At 41.1% G+C, this 18,929-nt stretch overlaps 1 protein-coding gene across 1 annotated transcript; it reads left to right on the top strand.

Annotated features, from left to right (window-relative positions):
- Positions 1-511: 511 nt before the first annotated feature.
- Positions 512-18,610, top strand: ipo7 (importin 7). Its single transcript, XM_079663729.1, has 25 exons — positions 512-738; positions 2,987-3,068; positions 5,777-5,927; positions 6,048-6,206; positions 6,292-6,448; positions 6,634-6,723; positions 6,851-6,945; positions 7,039-7,123; positions 7,224-7,358; positions 7,561-7,660; positions 7,753-7,829; positions 7,990-8,106; positions 8,592-8,681; positions 8,858-9,023; positions 9,152-9,312; positions 9,820-9,948; positions 11,535-11,601; positions 11,745-11,870; positions 11,986-12,083; positions 12,187-12,282; positions 13,750-13,970; positions 14,258-14,466; positions 16,420-16,626; positions 16,719-16,835; positions 17,545-18,610. Exons 1-25 carry the CDS (start codon positions 655-657, stop codon positions 17,640-17,642), a joined length of 3,117 nt encoding a protein of 1,038 aa, XP_079519855.1. The 5' UTR covers positions 512-654; the 3' UTR covers positions 17,643-18,610.
- Positions 18,611-18,929: the final 319 nt, after the last annotated feature.

Here is an 18,929-nt window from a genome sequence, read left to right as displayed (position 1 = left end):
AATGTGCATGCTGCAAATATAGGATGTGATTTAAATATCTTGTGAAAATGTTCAGTAGTTTCAATAAACTTTTCTTGTGTCCCCGTTTTTATGTTCTATTAGCCCTTTTTGTAAAAAAAAAAATATATGTTCAACATTATACAAGTTAAGTAATTTATCGTGTGATTAGTTTGTTCCAATTATTTCAAATATCCGTAACATACTTTCTCCAACATTTTTTGATCTTATTACATTCCAAAAAACAATGGAAAATGGCAATATTTACAGACGTATCGGATATAACTTTGTCAGCTAAACGTTGTGGGCGTTAAATTAGACCAATTTTAAGACCACTAAAGATGTACTTACTTAGACATATGGAAAAATGATATTCTAGTATAAGGGCAACCAGCAGGTGGGTCACCTTTCCCATAAATCGCTGTAATGTTCGCAGGAAGTACTAAAGTTATGCCGTGAACTACAACTCCCATGTAGACGTGCAGTCGCCGCCGGATGTTCGTGTTGGACAAATTTGGCGCTGATCTATCCGGGTACTTTATTCACTGCTTCCTTTCGCGCCGGGTAACCGGAGAGCCGTGCGTCCATGTGCGCAGTGACTGGGAATTGTTAGACGTCTGAAATATTAAAATCCAAGCCGCTAACAGAGTTTTCGTAATGGATCCTGAGTCTTTGGTTGAGGCCCTTCGGGGTACGATGGACCCCAATCTGCGGGAGGCCGCGGAAATACAGCTGAACGAGGTAAAAGTTGAGATAAGCCGTTAATGGTGATGGAGGTTTGTGGCGCGGTCCCTCAGATCGGGCCTCTTCACAACATCAAGATGGTGCGAGCACGCAGGCTCTGCTACCGTTACCACCCCAGATCTAAATCACACTGCTTAACAACTTTCAGCATTACGGACTCACTCTTATCAGTAGCGCCATGCCATTGAATTTAACTGTATTCATTGTATTTCGTTTGCCATTAACGGACGTCAACGTTAGCTACATCATGAGCCAGCTGTGTGGCTAATGCTAAACAAGCTAGCCTCGCTGGGGACATCATGATTAGCTCACCACACAGTTTCGGCACAGTTTTTACCAATTTCGAAAGTTGACACGACACAAGAATAATATGACTGGGGCGTTAAGCAACACATGAAGTGAAGTGTTATGTGGGACAGGTGCTAGTTATCTTATTTAAGAGCAGGATAGTGATACCAAAATGTGTGGCTAATATCAGCTAGCTAACTTAGCTACTTGTTGGATGGGCTCCGCTACATAGCTGCTGCTCACGTGTCACTGTGACAAGCCCTAAAGTGATGACATTATTCCGCAACGCAATACAGATTTACACAAGTCAACCTCTCGCTGTTGTTTGCTGTGCCTACACTTGATATGTGATCGGTGACTTCAAAGCTATTTCGTGGAAAATCTCCTAAATTAAGTTTTAGCCGAGTTCCATGTGAGCTAATGTTAGCAACCCTGTAGGTCGACCATTTAAAAGTGCTGTCTCTTCATCCTCTAGTTATGTATTGTCCGTCTAATGTTGTGTCCAAACTATCAAACGTATGTGTTCATTAGGATCTGTTTTTGCCAACAAAATGATATCTACTGAATAAATAACGTGTCAAGAAGAAAGTTGTGACTGAACTATACACTACATTAAAGTTAGTCGAAATAAATAGTTTGCTTAATAAGTTTGCACGGATAGTTTTTCTCAACCTTTACAACATTATTTGTTATAAAGCATCTCAGAAAATGTTTAAAGCTCTGTTTTATTGCTTGTACTTGTCATGGAGATTGACTGTATGCAGGGCATGACCTTAAATTGTTCCACATTGATCAGTCAAAATCACAGTACCATGATTAAGTTCCCCATTAGTTTACATCTGTGCTCCATTATGTAACTGATGGACGCATTTAAACGAAATGCAGAACATATACTGCGTTTTTTTGTATTCAAGTGATAATAATCCAGTCATAGCATATGTCTTCACTAAATGTTGCCTCTTCCACCAGGTTTATTTTTGGAAGTGCAAGAGGCTTGGGTTATTTTTCACACCCACATATACAGCATCGATAGTGATGGCTCACTTGAATAGCATAGCTCTGAGAGTGTTGCACATTCATTTATCCGAGTTGTGGAAAGAGCAAAAAAACACTTTTTCTGGAGGAGGATGAAGTTAATCTGTTGGGAGTGCATGGTTTCTAAATACAGTGCTTTGCTTAGTCATATCTCAGATTTTGTTTTCATGGAAAATGGCCAGGTAAAAACTGAATAAGACTTGGCAAAATGGTGAAATTCTTAACACGAGTATTATAAAAAAAAATTGACAGTTCGAAGTAGCATTTTATTTGAAAAAAATACTGGATATTAAAAAAAAAATCTGGTGGTCATCTTGTAATTGATCACCTAGCAGCTTTCATTCTGGAGGACACAAAAACCCAGGAATATATAGACTAGACACCTGACCAAAGCCACTGTGCCACTTAATCATGTTTTAAATTGGAAATTGGCTTTATAATGTCAAAAGGACCTGCACCACTCTGGATCACAGCTGGTCAATGTGAGCTTCCAGTTTTATGTGGCTATTTCATTTGAATCTCTGACATGGTGTCCACCACATGTTTGTACTGTTCTGACAGTATACAGAGTTGTTGTTGTTAAGATGACACAGCCAATGGGATTTCTTTGTTTTGTAAATATAATTTACAAATATTATCCATCAAGTCCATAGGGTAGTGCAATATCTGTTTTTATCTGCCACTTGGCAACAATGATTTTTATGAAGAAGCACATGCATGCAAAACACAATGTACACATGCCAAGTCGCTTTAAGACATGGCTACCTCCCAACACATTATGGTACAACACCATTAACTGTAGGTTTTTGCAAAAATAATATAAAACCTACCTTCATACAAAACGGTATTACAAATAAATTAACCAATCTTGATCCTGTGTTTTAATAATTTTTGTACATCTGTTTTCAATTCTAATTCCCAGGGTCACACCCAGGTAAACTTTGTGTCCACTCTGCTGCGTGTCACCATGTCAGATCAGCTGGACTTGCCTGTCAGGCAAGCAGGTGAGTCAACATTTTTCCATATAAAAATAGTTGTGTAAATCTGTCTGAATTTATTTTCTTCAGTAGCATATTGACTGATTAATGTGCCATTTAATTTTTTGTTTTACTACCGCTGCGTTCGTCTGTCTGTGTTTTTATCTGTTGTAACTTTGATCATGCTGCCCTTGGCCAGGTCGCTCTTAAGAATTTTTTTTTATCTCAATGAGACTTTTTACTTGGTTAAGTAAAGGATAGTGGATTTTAGTCTTTAGCATACAAATAATAGTTGGGGAATCTGTATAAAAACATCTCTTGCTTATGAAATTAAATTGTCTTTTTAATTCTTCAATGCAAGTGTTCAGCATCTTGAAAGGTAGTTATTGTTAAAACAATATTATGACATGCAGTCTGTGCTACCCCTCTCCCTGGATCTACATGAGGTCAATACAATGCAATGTCACAAACCACTTTATCGCCCCTCCTCCTATGTTGTCCTATTTCATTATATGACAAATAAAGTAAAATTCTCTATTATACCAGGCAACTTATATAATGGTTTCCAAAAGATAATTTAGCAATGTTACATGATTCACATTTTTGTGAAGCGAAAGTGCCATGCTGAAGAGCAGTGGACACGTGGACTTGGGTTAAATATAGCTTGTTTTGCTTCAGTCAGATGCTGTTCTGTGAGGTAGGTGTCAGCAGAGGTTATGATCAATGTAGACATTTTAACTACATTTGTTGCGGAAAGTACACGGATAGTATCTGAATGGTATTGTGTGCACTTCCCCAAGTATTCATAGTCGTTCTCGCAAATATAGCTGTGCTTTAGAGCAATAAATTACTTTTCCAGCTGTTGGAAAACGGCTGACAGTGTTTAAAGCAGAATAGACGAGAAGCAGCTCCTCCTGACTGCACACTACAGAAGCCGTCTAAATGATGTCAGTGAAGCTGTTTATAAATGTACCATGTCTTGACTTATTGTATTTGCACCTAGCCAATCCATGTATGTTTATAAGATTGTTCTTTATTTAGCTCTTGTTTGGTTCATGTTCGTAGGCAGGGAAACATAAAAAACAATAATTCTCCTGATCATTTGATCTGATTGGCAGTTATTACATAACTTCAGTGAATAGATTCCTCAAATGCATTCATCATAGTTGTTTATCAGGCAGCCCGATTGAATATCTGTATGAGTTGAATTTGTATTGGTAGCATGTGAGATCTGTGGTGAGTTTTTAAGAGTTTCGCTGCCAACCATATACAGAGGAGGTAATAACATTTTGTTTGTTTGCCAAAGCATTGGAGACTGACACTGCTGTCAGACATTTTTGTTGCATTTAAATGAATGTACATTGATCTCAGTTATATTCTTGTAGTAGCTAAAACAAAACACAAGCAATACATTCTGCACAGCTCCCAGGGTTAATTGAGTCTTGTGATCTGATAAATTGACCTTATTAAATGTAAAAAGTAATGGTTTTAATATATTATTAAATAAATAAAGTGATATGAGACTCAGTCTATTTATCGTCTTAGATTTTTGGATATCTATGCTTCATTACAGTGAACAGTTTAGCTGTTCTATTACTTTAGTCTTTTTATTCACATTACTGATGAATATTTAGCAAAAACCTCATTGTGTCCTTATCTTGTGAAAGCAGCAATAGTCAACCGTACAATATTGCAGTGATAAAGAGGTATTTGGTCAATCGATGGCAATCATACTCAAGGGTGTTAGAAATCAATGGTACCTTTTTTATAAGAGAACTTCCATAATATGTTCCTGCTGGAGCTGCAGTTATGAAGTGAAACAACAAGATCAGTTGTTAGGCGTTGATGTTAAAAGGAACTACCACATATAATAAACTTGACTGTTAACACACTGAAAGAAGGGATTCACCATATTGAAAATTATATTTATAATTGCCATTTGTTAGGCTTTATTCAGGCAGACAGTTTTCTCCTGTACATGAATCAAATGTATACAGCCAATCCGCCGTGGCTCTGCAGTGTGAGCCGATGGTGTAGTTTGGTGGACATAGACGGAGGGTACAGGGTTTTTGCTCTGTCAGCATTGATAGGCTGGATTATGATTGCCTCGCCGGCGGCGTAGACATTTGTGTCAGCAGTCTGACGTCCGCCTCCCAGCCCTCACTCCTCCACTCCCTCAGATGCCTTTCCCTGTGAGCCACAGGCACCAGGGCCCCACATAGTAGATGTGAACCCAGCTGACACTCTAGTGCCACATTCAAAACTACTGAACTACAGATGGAAGAATTGACTTCCTGGGTTATGGCTGCAGGTGATGATGTAAATGCAGCCAATAGGACTGGTGCATATTTGGGACTTGGGCTACTTTACAGAAGAGTTTATACCACTTGCACATCCTAGTAATCTTTCTATAGAAATAAATAGCTGAATGCTTTCAATGTTCGACATCAGTCCAAATTTGATATAATACATCAATAAAATGATATTTACCAATGTGTCGTTTTGAAAATGTGTCATAAAGTTGTTAAACTGAAATGTATAGCTTTTTGTACAAACAAATCAAGTGAATCTTATATTTTATTCTAAGTGAGGCTTATAGGTCATATAACTTTCTCCATGTTGTACAGCTTAATGGTTTCATACAAAATGTAATTTAAATTTTTTAAGAATATTTGTCAGCATCCATGCATGTCTTAATGTTAAAGCACTGACCCTGTGTTTTCTCTGTCTCTTAGGTGTGATCTACCTTAAGAACATGATAACGCAGCACTGGAGTGATGGCGACGGTTCCACAGAGACACCTGTCAAAAACATCCCTGAAGAGGACAGGCAGTTCATTCGAGACAACATAGTGGAGGCCATCATCCACTCTCCCGAGCGCATCAGGTAACCATACACACCCTGCTGTGGACTGGAGTGCGTGTTCACCTATGCTACCTCCCAGTAGCTGCACTTCATATACAATGTTCTCTAACTTTGCTACATCTCCAAATCTTGACTTCTCAGGGTCCAGTTGACAACATGTATCCACCACATGATCAAGCATGACTACCCCGGCAAGTGGACGACCATCGTGGATAAGATCGGCTTCTACCTGCAGTCAGACAACAGTGCAGGATGGCTGGGCATCTTGCTCTGCCTTTACCAGCTTGTCAAAAACTACGAGTAAGTCTTGGTTCTCGATTTTAATTTCATATCGTAACGGAACAAATGACATGGGGCTAACGTTGCACTTGTGTGGCTAAAACAGATACAAGAAACCAGAAGAACGTCAACCTCTGGTGGCTGCCATGCACATCTTCATGCCCATGATGAAGGAACGCTTTATCCAGCTGATCCCTGACCCCTCCAGCGACTCTGTCCTCATCCAGAAACAGATCTTTAAAATCCTCTACGCCCTCTTCCAGGTAACGCCACAGCTCATGGCATCTTCTGATTCTGTTTGTTAACATTCACCATATTTTTAAACATTATGATTATGCTTAGTCATTGTTAAAATAGTTATGGGTTATTCATGGCAGTTGTTTTATTTCTTATGATCATCAAATAGCTGGTTTTATAAAGTGAAACTGACTCACTCCTCTCTCCGCAGTACAACCTCCCCCTGGAACTCATCAACCGACAGAACCTGACGGAGTGGATGGAGATCCTGAAGACAGTAGTTGATAGAGATGTGCCACCGGTAAGGAGACAAAATGAATTCACACCGCACTAATATGGCCCCTAAAAAGTCCTCGCATCACTTTTGGTTTCCGAGATGTAAGGTTTCAGTTCTCCACCACCTGATGTACTTTTCTTTTACTCTGCAGGAGACGATGCAGATAGAGGAGGACGAGCGGCCTGAGCTGCCATGGTGGAAGTGTAAGAAGTGGGCCCTTCACATCTTGGCTCGGCTGTTTGAGAGGTAAAAATCCATCAACAGCCATAACGTATTTTTCTTTTAAATATACAACCATTTTTTTCTTCTACAATAGCATCTACTGTACCCTCTTTGCAGGTATGGAAGCCCAGGCAACACAACCAAAGAGTATGCCGAGTTTGCTGAACTTTTCCTCAAGGAATATGCAGTTCCTGCTCAGCAGGTAAGAACTTGAGAAAGTGAATGTAAACGGCAGCTCTGCAGTCAGACTGTCTTTTGCTGCAGTGCATCTCGCTAATTAAGGAAATGATTTTGTCTGCTAGGTGCTGCTGAAAGTCTTATACCAGTACAAGGAAAAGCAATACGTGGCTCCCAGAGTACTCCAACAGACGCTCAACTACATCAACCAGGGCATATCACACGCAGTGACGTGGAGAAACCTAAAACCACACATCCAGGTACTAATACTACATTTTCAAACATCTTGATTTAAGTAACTAAAGCTGTATAGTCATTATCCAAGTGGTTTGTTTTTCAGTAACAACATTGTGAAATAGTACTTGTTTTTGATGGACTGGTTGTAACTTGTAGAAGCTTTAAAGCTAAAGCGCTGCCTATCTTGATTGAACCATCAGATTAAACTTAATTTGGTTTTTCCAGGGCATCATTCAGGACGTGGTCTTCCCCCTCATGTGTTACACAGACAGTGATGAGGAACTGTGGCAGGAAGATCCATACGAGTACATCCGCATGAAGTTTGGTAAGCAGAGAAAGTCAGTGCCTGTAATCTAAAAGGATTTCTGTGCATGTGTGATGACTAACCTTTTACCCGGTCTCCACTGTCCCCCTTAGATGTGTTCGAGGACTTTATCTCTCCAACAACAGCAGCCCAGACACTCCTCTTCACGGCTTGCAACAAGAGGAAAGAGGTTAGTTGAAATTATTATTTTGTCATTTATTTCTTTGAGGCTTTGATTTTGTGGCGGTGAGACTTTTTCCATTGTTGTTATTTTGTTCTTACAGATTCGGGCTCGGCCCACAGATTTGATATGTCATGAGGCCTAATTGGATCTCTTGTCTTTTTTTTAGGTGCTGCAAAAGACGATGGGCTTCTGCTACCAGATTCTAACTGATCCCTCCACTGACCCGAGGAAAAAGGACGGTGCCCTACACATGATCGGCTCTTTGGCTGAAGTCCTGCTGAAGGTAAACTCCTCTCCGCTGGCATGTTAGCCCTTCTTCTTTCATAGATCCTCGTTTCTACACACAGATTAAAAAGACAGAGCACAGTGTAGAAAGGGGAGAGGTCTCCAAGCTTTTTGTGTGGGTTCTTTAAGGGATTCTCTTCTTTTCTTACCCCATGTTTGGCCTGAATAGCATCAGTTGGAAATGATGGTCTAGAAATTTGGCAAGATTGGATTTGTGCTCGAAGAAATGGTGAAAGCTAAGCCAATTTAATTGTAGCTTGGCAGGACGTTAAAAACATGTTAAATATTTCTGGCTGTGGACCAATTATTCAAATGTTGATGCTAAGAGTTGCCAACAACCCATTTGCCAAAAATCACTATTAAGATTATATTTAGAAGGTATTAGACTGGTCATTGAGGATTTAAAAAAAAAAAAGTTGGACATGTACAGGAGAAGTGTTGTTCCCCGCTACTTTGTGACACGGTTTTTCTTTCTCCACACAGAAAAAGATTTATAAGGACCAGATGGAGTTCATGCTGCAGAATCACGTCTTCCCCCTGTTCCGCAGTGAGCTGGGCTACATGAGAGCAAGAGTAAGTGATCATTTCCCAACAGGCAGTCCCAAGATATGTGTCTTTAACATTACGGAATGAGGTGGCTTTGAATTGGGACCAGCTTGTTTTACTGGCTTAGTGCTTTGCGTTTGTTTCTCTTATATACAGTATAAAATGGTTTCTGCCACATTTTCTCAACCTCTGTTTTCACACAGGCCTGCTGGGTGCTGCACTACTTCTGCGAGGTGAAGTTCAAAAGTGACCAGAACCTGCAGACTGCTCTTGAGCTGACTCGCCTTTGTCTCATCAATGACAACGAGATGCCAGTCAAGGTGGAGGCTGCTATTGCCCTGCAGGTTCTCATCAGCAACCAGGAGAAAGGTGAGCAAGTGAAGTCATGCCCTTAACGTTTACCTGACTGCACTCTATATTCATATTTTCTTCAGGAATGTTATTAACTGGTTTTCTTTGAGTGTCTGAACTTGAGACCTTTTTTTTCTTTCCTTCAGCCAAAGAATACATCTCCCCCTTCATCCGGCCAGTGATGCAGGCGCTCCTGCACATCGTCAGGGAGACGGAGAACGACGACCTCACGAATGTCATTCAGAAGATGATCTGTGAATACAGCGAGGAGGTGACTCCAATTGCAGTGGAGATGACGCAGCACTTGGTAAGTGCTATCAGTTAAAAAGCTACATGTTGATGTCTTCATTTCACCGAGTGGTTCAATAAACTCCCCCTATGGCTTCGAGGAGTGAGGAGAGCTGCCGTACCAAGAAGAAAACCAAATATCGCAAATGATTCATACTACTTACAAGGAAAACTGAATTCATTCAGGTTTGAGCGCAGCAACCCGGATAAAAGTCATTAACCCAAATAATCAGATGTTTATCCATAAAGGGCATTCTCATATCAATGATAAGGAACCAAGTTTATAGTTTTCTCGCTCTCTCACCTCATTATTAATGGTGCCAAGCATAATGCATTGTGATGTCACATGCAATCCTGTGTAATGCTTTTAAGAAAAAGCTCTGGTTAAATTAGGTGTCCTGTTCTTTTCATTTAAGATTATGAAGATAGGAATCACTTGGACTTCCTGCCTTATAGTGAAATGTATAGATACTAATATTCCACAAACACACTCATAATAACAGTCTCTTTGTTTGCTCTTTGTCAGGCTATGACGTTCAACCAGGTGATTCAGACGGGCCCTGATGAGGAGGGAGGAGATGACAAGGCAGTGACGGCCATGGGCATCCTCAACACCATTGACACATTGCTAAGTGTGGTGGAGGACCACAAAGAGGTTAGCAGCAAAGCCCCTAAGCACACTGCCCACACACAGTCCAGGCTCATCACTCATCTGAGAGCCACTTCCTCTGCACAAGCAGATTGGGTCGGCTGTAGCTTTCCTGCCAACACACTTTAGCCGCCCACCAACTCCTGGGAACACACTGTGTTCTCACCGTGTTCAAAATGACTCAGAGGCTGAGGAAGCGGCTAGAAATAGTGCCAGGGCACTTTGCCACCATGTCTGCTGAAACATGGGACTGCCCGTGCTTAAAGCCAAGGAGCCATTAGATTCGAATAAGCCTTGCGGTGCACTGACATTTTTTTTGATTTCATCACAGTTCAGGTTTCACTGATCCTCAGTATACGTTACCTTGATGCCAAAAATAAGAGTGAGTTTTTGACAAATCAATATACAGGGCAACTTAACCGGTTCACTTGACGCATTAAACATTACAGGACTGAACACCAGATAACGTTAATGATGAAGAGGCTCCTATCCTTGTTGATTTCATCCCAAAAAAGGGTACTCATTCACAAAGGTTATAGGTTGTTCCTTACTTTAGACTGATGTAGCAAGAGTACCGTAATTTTCGGACTATAAGCCGTGCCTTTTTCCCCATTTTTCGACGCTGCGGCTTATATAACGGTGCGGCTAATCTATGGATTTCTACAGCTAACGGCCACTAGGGGACCTCCTAAATCTATGGATTTTACAGGTTACAGTCCACCACCTTTAACTCTATGGGCTCTATGGCCGGTCCGCGCCCCCCACCTTTAAGCGGCGGGCTCCAGCAGGAAAAGCTGGAGGCCGGAAAAGAGCGAGACAGGTAGCGCGTAAAAGTGGAACCGAGAGTGGTACGAGAGACAGAACGAGAGCAAGACAGACAGACATTACGAGAGCGAGACAGTTTGTCCCTGTACCACTGGTTGAAAACCACTGCTGTAGATCACTGCCGGTACGTGCGCTGGGAGCGCACCGTTTAAGTTTGAAAGTTGAAAAGTTTGTGTGTCTGAAACGCTATGTGATACAGTACAGTTTACACAGCACAGTACATGTTCTGTAGCTACTATTGCACCAGATGGTAACACTTGAATACGTTATGCAAATATGCAACTTGTTTGTTGAAATGTTAATAAATGGGAGCTTCCTCAAACAGCCATCTCTTTCCCGACAATCCCCTCTGTGCACGAACCCTTACATATGGTAATTAAACATTAAAACACCTGCGGCTTATAGTCCAGTGCGGCTTATATATGTACACATCATTCAATTTAGCTGCTGCGGCTTATATTCAGGTGCGCCTTATAGTCCGAAAATTACGGTAGTTGAACATTCCTATAATCAGTCTAAATATGGATGCACATTTAAAGCAATTTCTTTAACCCATAATCGCTGTTATGATTTGTACACGATGTTTGGCTTCAAGGGTCATTACAGGAGCTAAAACATATTGGGTTAGGTTATTATGTCATAGTACTAAATATTATTTCACTCAGTGCCTTGTATCTACATCTGATTATTTGTATAAAAAGGACCATGCTGTCGAGATAAAATAATACACAGCTTTGATCACAGCAGCTTTGTCTTTAATTCCTCAGATCACCCAGCAGCTGGAAGGCATCTGTCTGCAGGTGATCGGCACTGTGCTGCAGCAACATGTACTGGGTAAGCCGGTCCTTTCTGTTCCACCACATTCCACCTGCAGGTTGCACTTAACCATTGTCTGCCTGCCTGCCTGCAATATTATCCTTTGATAATAAACAGACTATGTTTTACCTCCAGACTAACTTTTCTTTCTTTTCTTTCAGAGTTTTATGAAGAGATCCTTTCCCTGGCTCACAGCCTGACCTGCCAGCAGGTGTCAGCACAGATGTGGCAGCTCCTTCCACTGGTGTATGAAGTCTTCCAGCAAGATGGATTTGACTACTTCACAGGTGTGTGTTTGGCTAAAGAATGGAGCTTGCATTCACATAGGTTGCTTTCTGTGGGTATAAAGTTTTCAAACTGTGTTAAACTCTGTGTGAAAAGTAAATGTGTTGTTTGTTTTAGATATGATGCCACTTCTTCACAACTATGTCACAGTGGACACAGACACACTCCTATCTGACACCAAATACCTGGAGATCATCTATGCAATGTGCAAGAAGGTAAAACGTCAAATGATTATGCATAATGTAACAGACGGCACTTCCAAACTATTTGTGATGGTTAGTGGGTTAGAAGACTGAACAGAGCCTGTCACTCACACAGGTCCTGACAGGCGATCCCGGCGAGGACCCAGAGTGCCATGCAGCCAAGCTGCTGGAGGTGATCATTCTGCAGTGCAAAGGTCGTGGCATTGACCAGGTCAGTATCCAACTGGAGACACTCTTGATATTTAATCGATTGATTCCAATGTCTGTAGTAATATACAGTGATGCAAATTAGTCGCTTTTCGGCGCCTCCCGCTTTTTTAACGCTGCTTTGGGTGACTTGTGTAATTCGTGGAGAACCGAAGAGTTTTCGTTTGGGGGGGGGGGGTCGGTCCGTCCGTTAGTCCGTCCGACTGACTGACGGACGGACAACTTCTCACTTCAAAAAAGATGGAGAAATCTAGATCGCAAAATAATTAAACAAGCGAGTGCCTGTTTTTCTTGGCCAAGGACAGGTTCCTTGAACACAACACGAGCGTAACGTGTCTTCACTTGTTTATGTCTCGTCTGAAAGGAGTGTAGACTAGACTTGAGTGCTTACGGAGAGCACCATAACGCCGCTCCAGCTCTTCAAATATTGCAGTACCCATAAGGAGCCGAACACACCGCAGTGTTAGCGTGGCTGTGTCTTTAGTTGTAAGCACAGTGGCGATCTGTTGTTATTAGCATCTGGTTAGCTAGCTATGCTAACGAATTTAAAGAGCTTTTCTACTACCAGGTGGAAGAGAGCTCTCTCCTGAGAGGCTCAAATAACCTCAGCTCAGTGAGGTTAAGGCACACCTTGATATGATCATTATAATTATTAATGAGTCATTAGAGACTAAATGAAAAACAGGTATAAAATACTATGACAGTAAAAAAAAAAAAAGTTAAAAATAACAAGAATAGAGTTTAAAAGGGGAGAGATTTGTAAAATATCCAAAAAGAAGAATCTGCTTACAGTTCTGTTTCAAATGGGTGTTGAAAGATGTACCCATAGATCTCCTCATGTTGCTCCCAAAGTGCACCAGATTCATGCTTTTAACCTCAATATTTAAAAAAAAATCTTCCCGGGCGAGCATGCCCCCGGACCCCCCTAGAGAAGGTTAGGTCCCCCCCACTTAAATCATGTTCACATGGATACTAAATACATTTGCACACATCTTGCGTCCATATCTTTCTGTTTTGGTGGTCATGCCGCACCGTGCACATGCATGCATGCACGAGTCATGGTAAGATATCTGGATTAAGAGGTTGCGTTTTCTTTGCACAGCATGAAAGAAAGGCCAAATGAATTGTCTGTGATTTTATTTTTTTAAGCAGAGGTTGAGTTCAATCATTTGTACGGACCTCGGAGGATGTTGTAAAAATTGAAAGGAAAAAGGTTCCCCACCCCTGCTGTAAATATTAATAAAAACCCTTGATTTATAACGTAACATCTCTCTCTCCTATTGATCTGAGTATATTCTAAAGAATAGCCAGTTAATTGAAGCATTATAGCACAGGCCTTTGTCAGATGGTATATTACGCTGTTTTTTTCCTGCTTCGAATAGTTATCTCTTTTTTCACCATACCTGTGTTTGCATCACTGAATATAGGTAACGAACAGTATTGCTTTATTGAGGATGATCTGCTGTTGCAGGTTGTTCCGTTGTTTGTTGCTGCTGCATTGGAGCGTTTGACGCGGGAGGTGAAGACCAGCGAGCTGAGGACCATGTGTCTGCAGGTGGCCATCGCTGGACTTTACTACAGTCCCCCGCTTCTGCTCAACACTCTGGAGAACCTGCGCTTTCCTAACAACACTGAGCCCATCACAAACCACTTTATCACACAATGGCTCAAAGATGTCGACTGCTTCCTTGGGTAAGAGTTTTAGGAAATTCTAAATTAGCACCATGGAAACTTTGGGCAATTTGACGTTTATTCTGTGTGACAGAAAAATTGAAAAATGTCATACCTGTCAAGTGTTTGTAGTATGGCTGCAAGTTTCAATCTTTTAATGGGAGATCTTAAATACGGGTGATACTTCAACCATCAGCTAAACAAACACGTAGTGAATTCATTTAGTTGATCAATCAACTAGTAACAATAATTTTGGAACAGTTCTGAGAAATCCTATTGACTTTTTGTTCCCTGCTTTCCCCTCGCAGCCTTCACGACAGGAAGATGTGTATTCTTGGAATCTGTGCTCTCATTGACCTCGAGCACAGGCCTCAGGTTGTGAACCAGGCGGCCGTCCAGCTGATTCCAGCAGCCATCCTTCTGTTCAACGGCCTCAAGAGGGCGTACGCCTGTCGAGCAGAGCATGAGAATGACGAGGATGATGATGATGAAGATGGTGAAGAAGATGACGATAACGGTAAGGCATCGGTGTTTGGCATTGTTCCCACATGTGAAAGTTTTGCATACGTTGTGTGAAAATAATCCAGGTCTTCAAAGTTTTTGTAAATGACATGGGTCTTGAAAGTGCTTGAATGTTTATTTGATAGACCTTGAAGATCTTGTGAGATTTCTTTTTTTATACTTAGTCTTCATAAAGAGCCTTCCTTTTGCCGTCTGCATGAGTGATGCTCGCAGTTGCCTCATATTCATAGTTTGAATTTATGCCTACGAGGTTCTGCAAAGTTTCTAATTATTAAAACACTCTAACATTTGTTAACCCTTAATCTGGGTTGGGTCCTTGAATTTGAAATTATACTAATTTCATTTCTGAAGTATGATGCATTCACAGGGTGTCCGCGGGGTCTTAAAAAGTATTAAAAGTTGATAAATCAATTTAGCAAAAATTAAGGCTATTAAAAAGTATTAAACGGCATTTTCCAAGCTATTAAGAAGTCCCACAGCAACGACAACATGAAACACCCTTTAATTTACTGAAATGACATGTCGGGAAACCCCCTCAAGGCGGCCCCATGCATAGCGCGCCGTAAAATGCTGCTTCTTATTTTAAGTTTCGTTGCCTTGCTCTGCTCTAACGATGAAATAGCCCGCCTCCCTCTCCCCACTTCTCCTGCTGCTGTTGGGCTGTCAGAAGAGGGGGAGGAAAAGAGAGGCAGGCACCATTTATTAAATGTTATTATAAAGAGAACAGAGTCTTTATCAATTTGTTTTAAAGCTCAATAAATAACAAAGAAGACCTCTGATCGGCACTTTTCTAATTTTGTACGGAAGATTTAAACTTTAACGGACATGTTGACCGACGGAACATTGTTTTTAACGGAAACTCTGCCGCACGGTTCCCTCGTCCCTTGGAAGAGGCGGAGAGGTGGGTGTTTTTCATCTGCTGTGGACTACCGGAGAGATATACAGCAGGAGAACACGCCGTCCACCGCGGAGAATAAACAGAAGGGCAACCATGGCAACCATGCTCCGGGGTCTTCTTCGCTGCTTTTGGTGTATTTTGTGGCGGTAGCAGCGCCACTTACAGGCCTGACATATGTACTACATCGTTTCCAGCATTTCCAGCGATCTAGTGTGAACGGACACATTAATGAATCGAATGTGTGTGTGTGAACGGAAGACTTTTTTGCATTTGCGTATGCGTTTTACCGTATGCGTCCTCGTGGGGCCGGGGTCTAAGCCAAACTATATCCGGTCACAGAGATCTGCTATTTTAAAGTAAAGTCAACACATATCGACCCTAATATAGTCTATATTAAGAACGAGAAAAGTCTTAACATATATATCCTTTTTTGTAAACATATGACAAATGTGTGAGGGTGATGACGTCAGAGCATCGTCCTATGTGCCAGGTCTTAGCCCCGGACAGCCCCAGCCCAATTTAACCCCTGGGTATTTGTGAGGGAGCTCCTATGGCATTACCCCGCTGAAGCTCACCAAAGTTTAATATATTTCATAGTTCAAAGTTTTGTCAATTGTTTTGTTTATTGGTCAAATACTGGTTTCTAATGTTTTCTGAGGAGTTTTACTGGAATGAAAGAACAGAGTCTACAGAAGCAACAAAGCAGCATACTGCATTAAACCTGACCTTCACAGAGAGGTTGAAGTTCATGTGGAGAGGAGGCTTCAGTAGTCTGTCTGCACTCTGTTTAGTTTTGCTATCTTACTATCAATATAGTAAATGTGAGGTAAAGTGTGTAGCCAGTGTAACCGGTTAGAACTCAAAGTTGCGATGAAGTCTTAAAATGTATGGAAAGGGTCTTAAAAAAGGTCTTAAAAGGTATTAAATTTGACCTCAGGATTCCTGCATATACCCTGATTCAGTGTTGCATCATTCAAGATCACCATTACTATGTCAGATGATTTAAGTGATGCTGAACCGTGTTCCCTTACGTTTTCTCATGGAATACAGCTGAGTTGGGCAGTGACGAGGATGACATTGATGAGGAAAGCGCAGAGTACCTGGAGATGCTGGCGAAGCAGGCGGGAGAGGACGGAGACGATGATGACTGGGATGAGGACGATGCGGAGGAGACAGCACTTGAGGGCTACACTACATCTGTAGATGATGAAGACAATTTAGTGGACGAGTATCAGATCTTCAAAGCCATACTACAAAGTAAGAAAACAACCCGTTGTGTTAATCACTTGCAAAGCAATAAGAAAGTGTCGAGTGAAACCAATAATTGATCTTTGTTATCTGTGATTCAGATATCCAGAACCGTGACCCAACATGGTACCAGGCACTAACACAGGGCCTCGACGAAGATCAGGGCAAACACCTTCAGGACATTGGCACACTTGCAGACCAGAGACGGGCAGCACATGGTGAGCGCCTGCTGAGACTGCAAAGCAATATCCCAATTAAACTCTGATGCGGCACTTCTGACAATAAAGCAACTTTGTTTTTACATGCTCTTATTTCCTGCTTTTTTTGTTATTGATTTTTGTTGTGTTTTCATGTCCATGTCGTCTCCACATTTAAATGTATTAAAGTATTCATAGCTTCTTCCCCATTAAACTACAATCTAGCACGTTGCAACTAACTGCCTTTGTGCCTTTTTTATTATACGAAAAAAACGAGTCTGGGATTATTGAATAAAAGTACATATTTTTCAATGGAATATAAATGATGTGTGGTGTTAGCTCAGTGCACTGTGAAGCAACATCAGAGACTTGGCACTTCTGCACAGCGGTGCCACACGTCAAGGTGACATCTGCTTCCTTGATACCAGCTCATCCAGAAGCCTCCTTGCTCTTTGTATCCTTGAGGTGCATTCAGGGGATTGGAAGTGGAGGGGGAAGGACTTTTGGGTCATGGCAGGATTCAAGCGTAAAGCATTAGTCGGTGTAATAAAAAAAACACTCGCGAATGCACGGAAATGTTAAATAATTCTTCAGATCACGTCTTGTTAACTGCCTTTCTATGGTCCACCATCAGCTGTGTACTATATGGGCAACACTTACTTCAGGAAACAACTTTTTTTATTTTCCTCACGTTTGTAATTTTGATGCACTGTTGCTTATTATATTACAGAATCCAAGATGATCGAGAAACACGGCGGATACAAGTTCACAGCGCCAGTGGTGCCATCTACTTTCAACTTTGGAGGCACTGCTCCAGGAATGAATTGAATCCTCTGTTCTACTTTTTATTACTCTGTGACTGATTGTAGTGAAGTGAAAAAAAGCTTGTGTTGTTCCCTTAAGTAGTGGTTCCAGAACTGGTTCTTCTCAGTCATTCTTCAATCTGTCAAATGGGAAATTGTACCAGAAGATGTGGGAAAGCAACTAAAATGCGACCAATGGCTGGGGAAAACAAACCAAGAACTTGAGCACGATGCAAGAGAAGAAGCTCTGAACAACGTTGTCTTCTGGAGCCCTAGTTTGGAGGGGATACCATGACGGCAACTCTTTCGTTTTCTTTCCCACTTAAATAAAATTGGGGGATTAACAGTTAGAAATTGATAATGGGACTTAATATTTCATTATCACTGTTGTGGCCAAACGGCCGTAATAAGATTATACCTCTGGTAGTGGTGATAGCAACGTTATTTTCTGCATAAACACTCATGTTTATGTACATACAAGCCAAGGTTATTGATTTTTCAAGTATCCTTGAAAAACGACCAGAGGCATTTGTAAGGTGTTAACAGTTGTATTCATATGTAGCATATTGGATACTTCATAGCACTATGTGATGCCTGATCTCTGTAAATTAATGACTAGCACTTTCATATTGTTCAGGTCTCCTAGCCTTCTGTATCAGACTGCAAATTTTTTAAATTGAAGACTATTTAAAAGGCAAACGGCTGTAACTTTGTTACTTTGCAAGCGACTTCTGTAATGGCTGGTTGATACACATCTGCTTACAGAGTGGATCAGTGGGCAACTCAGAAACTAAATGATTTCAGGAAAAAAGAGAATGCTCTTGGTGTTCAGTATGGCTACAGGACTTGTGTTTGTGAACACTGAAAGAACAATTGAATACAACATTGAAGCATGTTCAATTGGACTTATCGTGAAGGTCTCAAGCTTTTGGTTGGTGTATGGATAAACCATCTATATATACAACAACATATTAAAAAAAAAAAAAAAGTTAAGGGAGTCATTGATGGAGTGTTTCCTTATACAGGGATCTGATTTCCTGATTTATGAATGTTTGTTTCGTGAATGCTTTCTTCCAGGTAAATTTACATTTGCACATCGCTGTCTATTCACAGAGCTGCAGAATATTTTACAATAACAGCGGACGAGATGAGCTGTTCCGACCTCCATACAGCCACCAATATAATCAAAGACTCACTTTGGGAAACTTGATTCTAACATTTCTCTTGTATCAGAGACAAGTTAACTGTATAGCTACATATAGAAAGATGAAACGGGCCCTTTAATCACATTATAAAAACGCCATTGCAATTA

Source organism: Notothenia rossii (genome assembly GCF_949606895.1).
Source record: "Notothenia rossii genome assembly, chromosome: 2".
NCBI classification, from domain to species: Eukaryota; Metazoa; Chordata; class Actinopteri; order Perciformes; family Nototheniidae; genus Notothenia; species Notothenia rossii.
The sequence above is the reverse complement of the archived record's forward strand: the minus strand, read 5'-3'. Positions and strand labels throughout refer to the sequence as shown.

Bases quoted from the DNA above. Each gene is read 5' to 3' on its own strand.
- ipo7 (XM_079663729.1), top strand. From the start codon at position 655: ATGGATCCTGAGTCTTTGGTTGAGGCCCTTCGGGGTACGATGGACCCC. The intron at 7,124-7,223 runs GTAAGAACTTGA...TTTGTCTGCTAG, and splicing joins ATGCAGTTCCTGCTCAGCAG to GTGCTGCTGAAAGTCTTATA. The intron at 7,830-7,989 runs GTTAGTTGAAAT...TCTTTTTTTTAG, and splicing joins CTTGCAACAAGAGGAAAGAG to GTGCTGCAAAAGACGATGGG.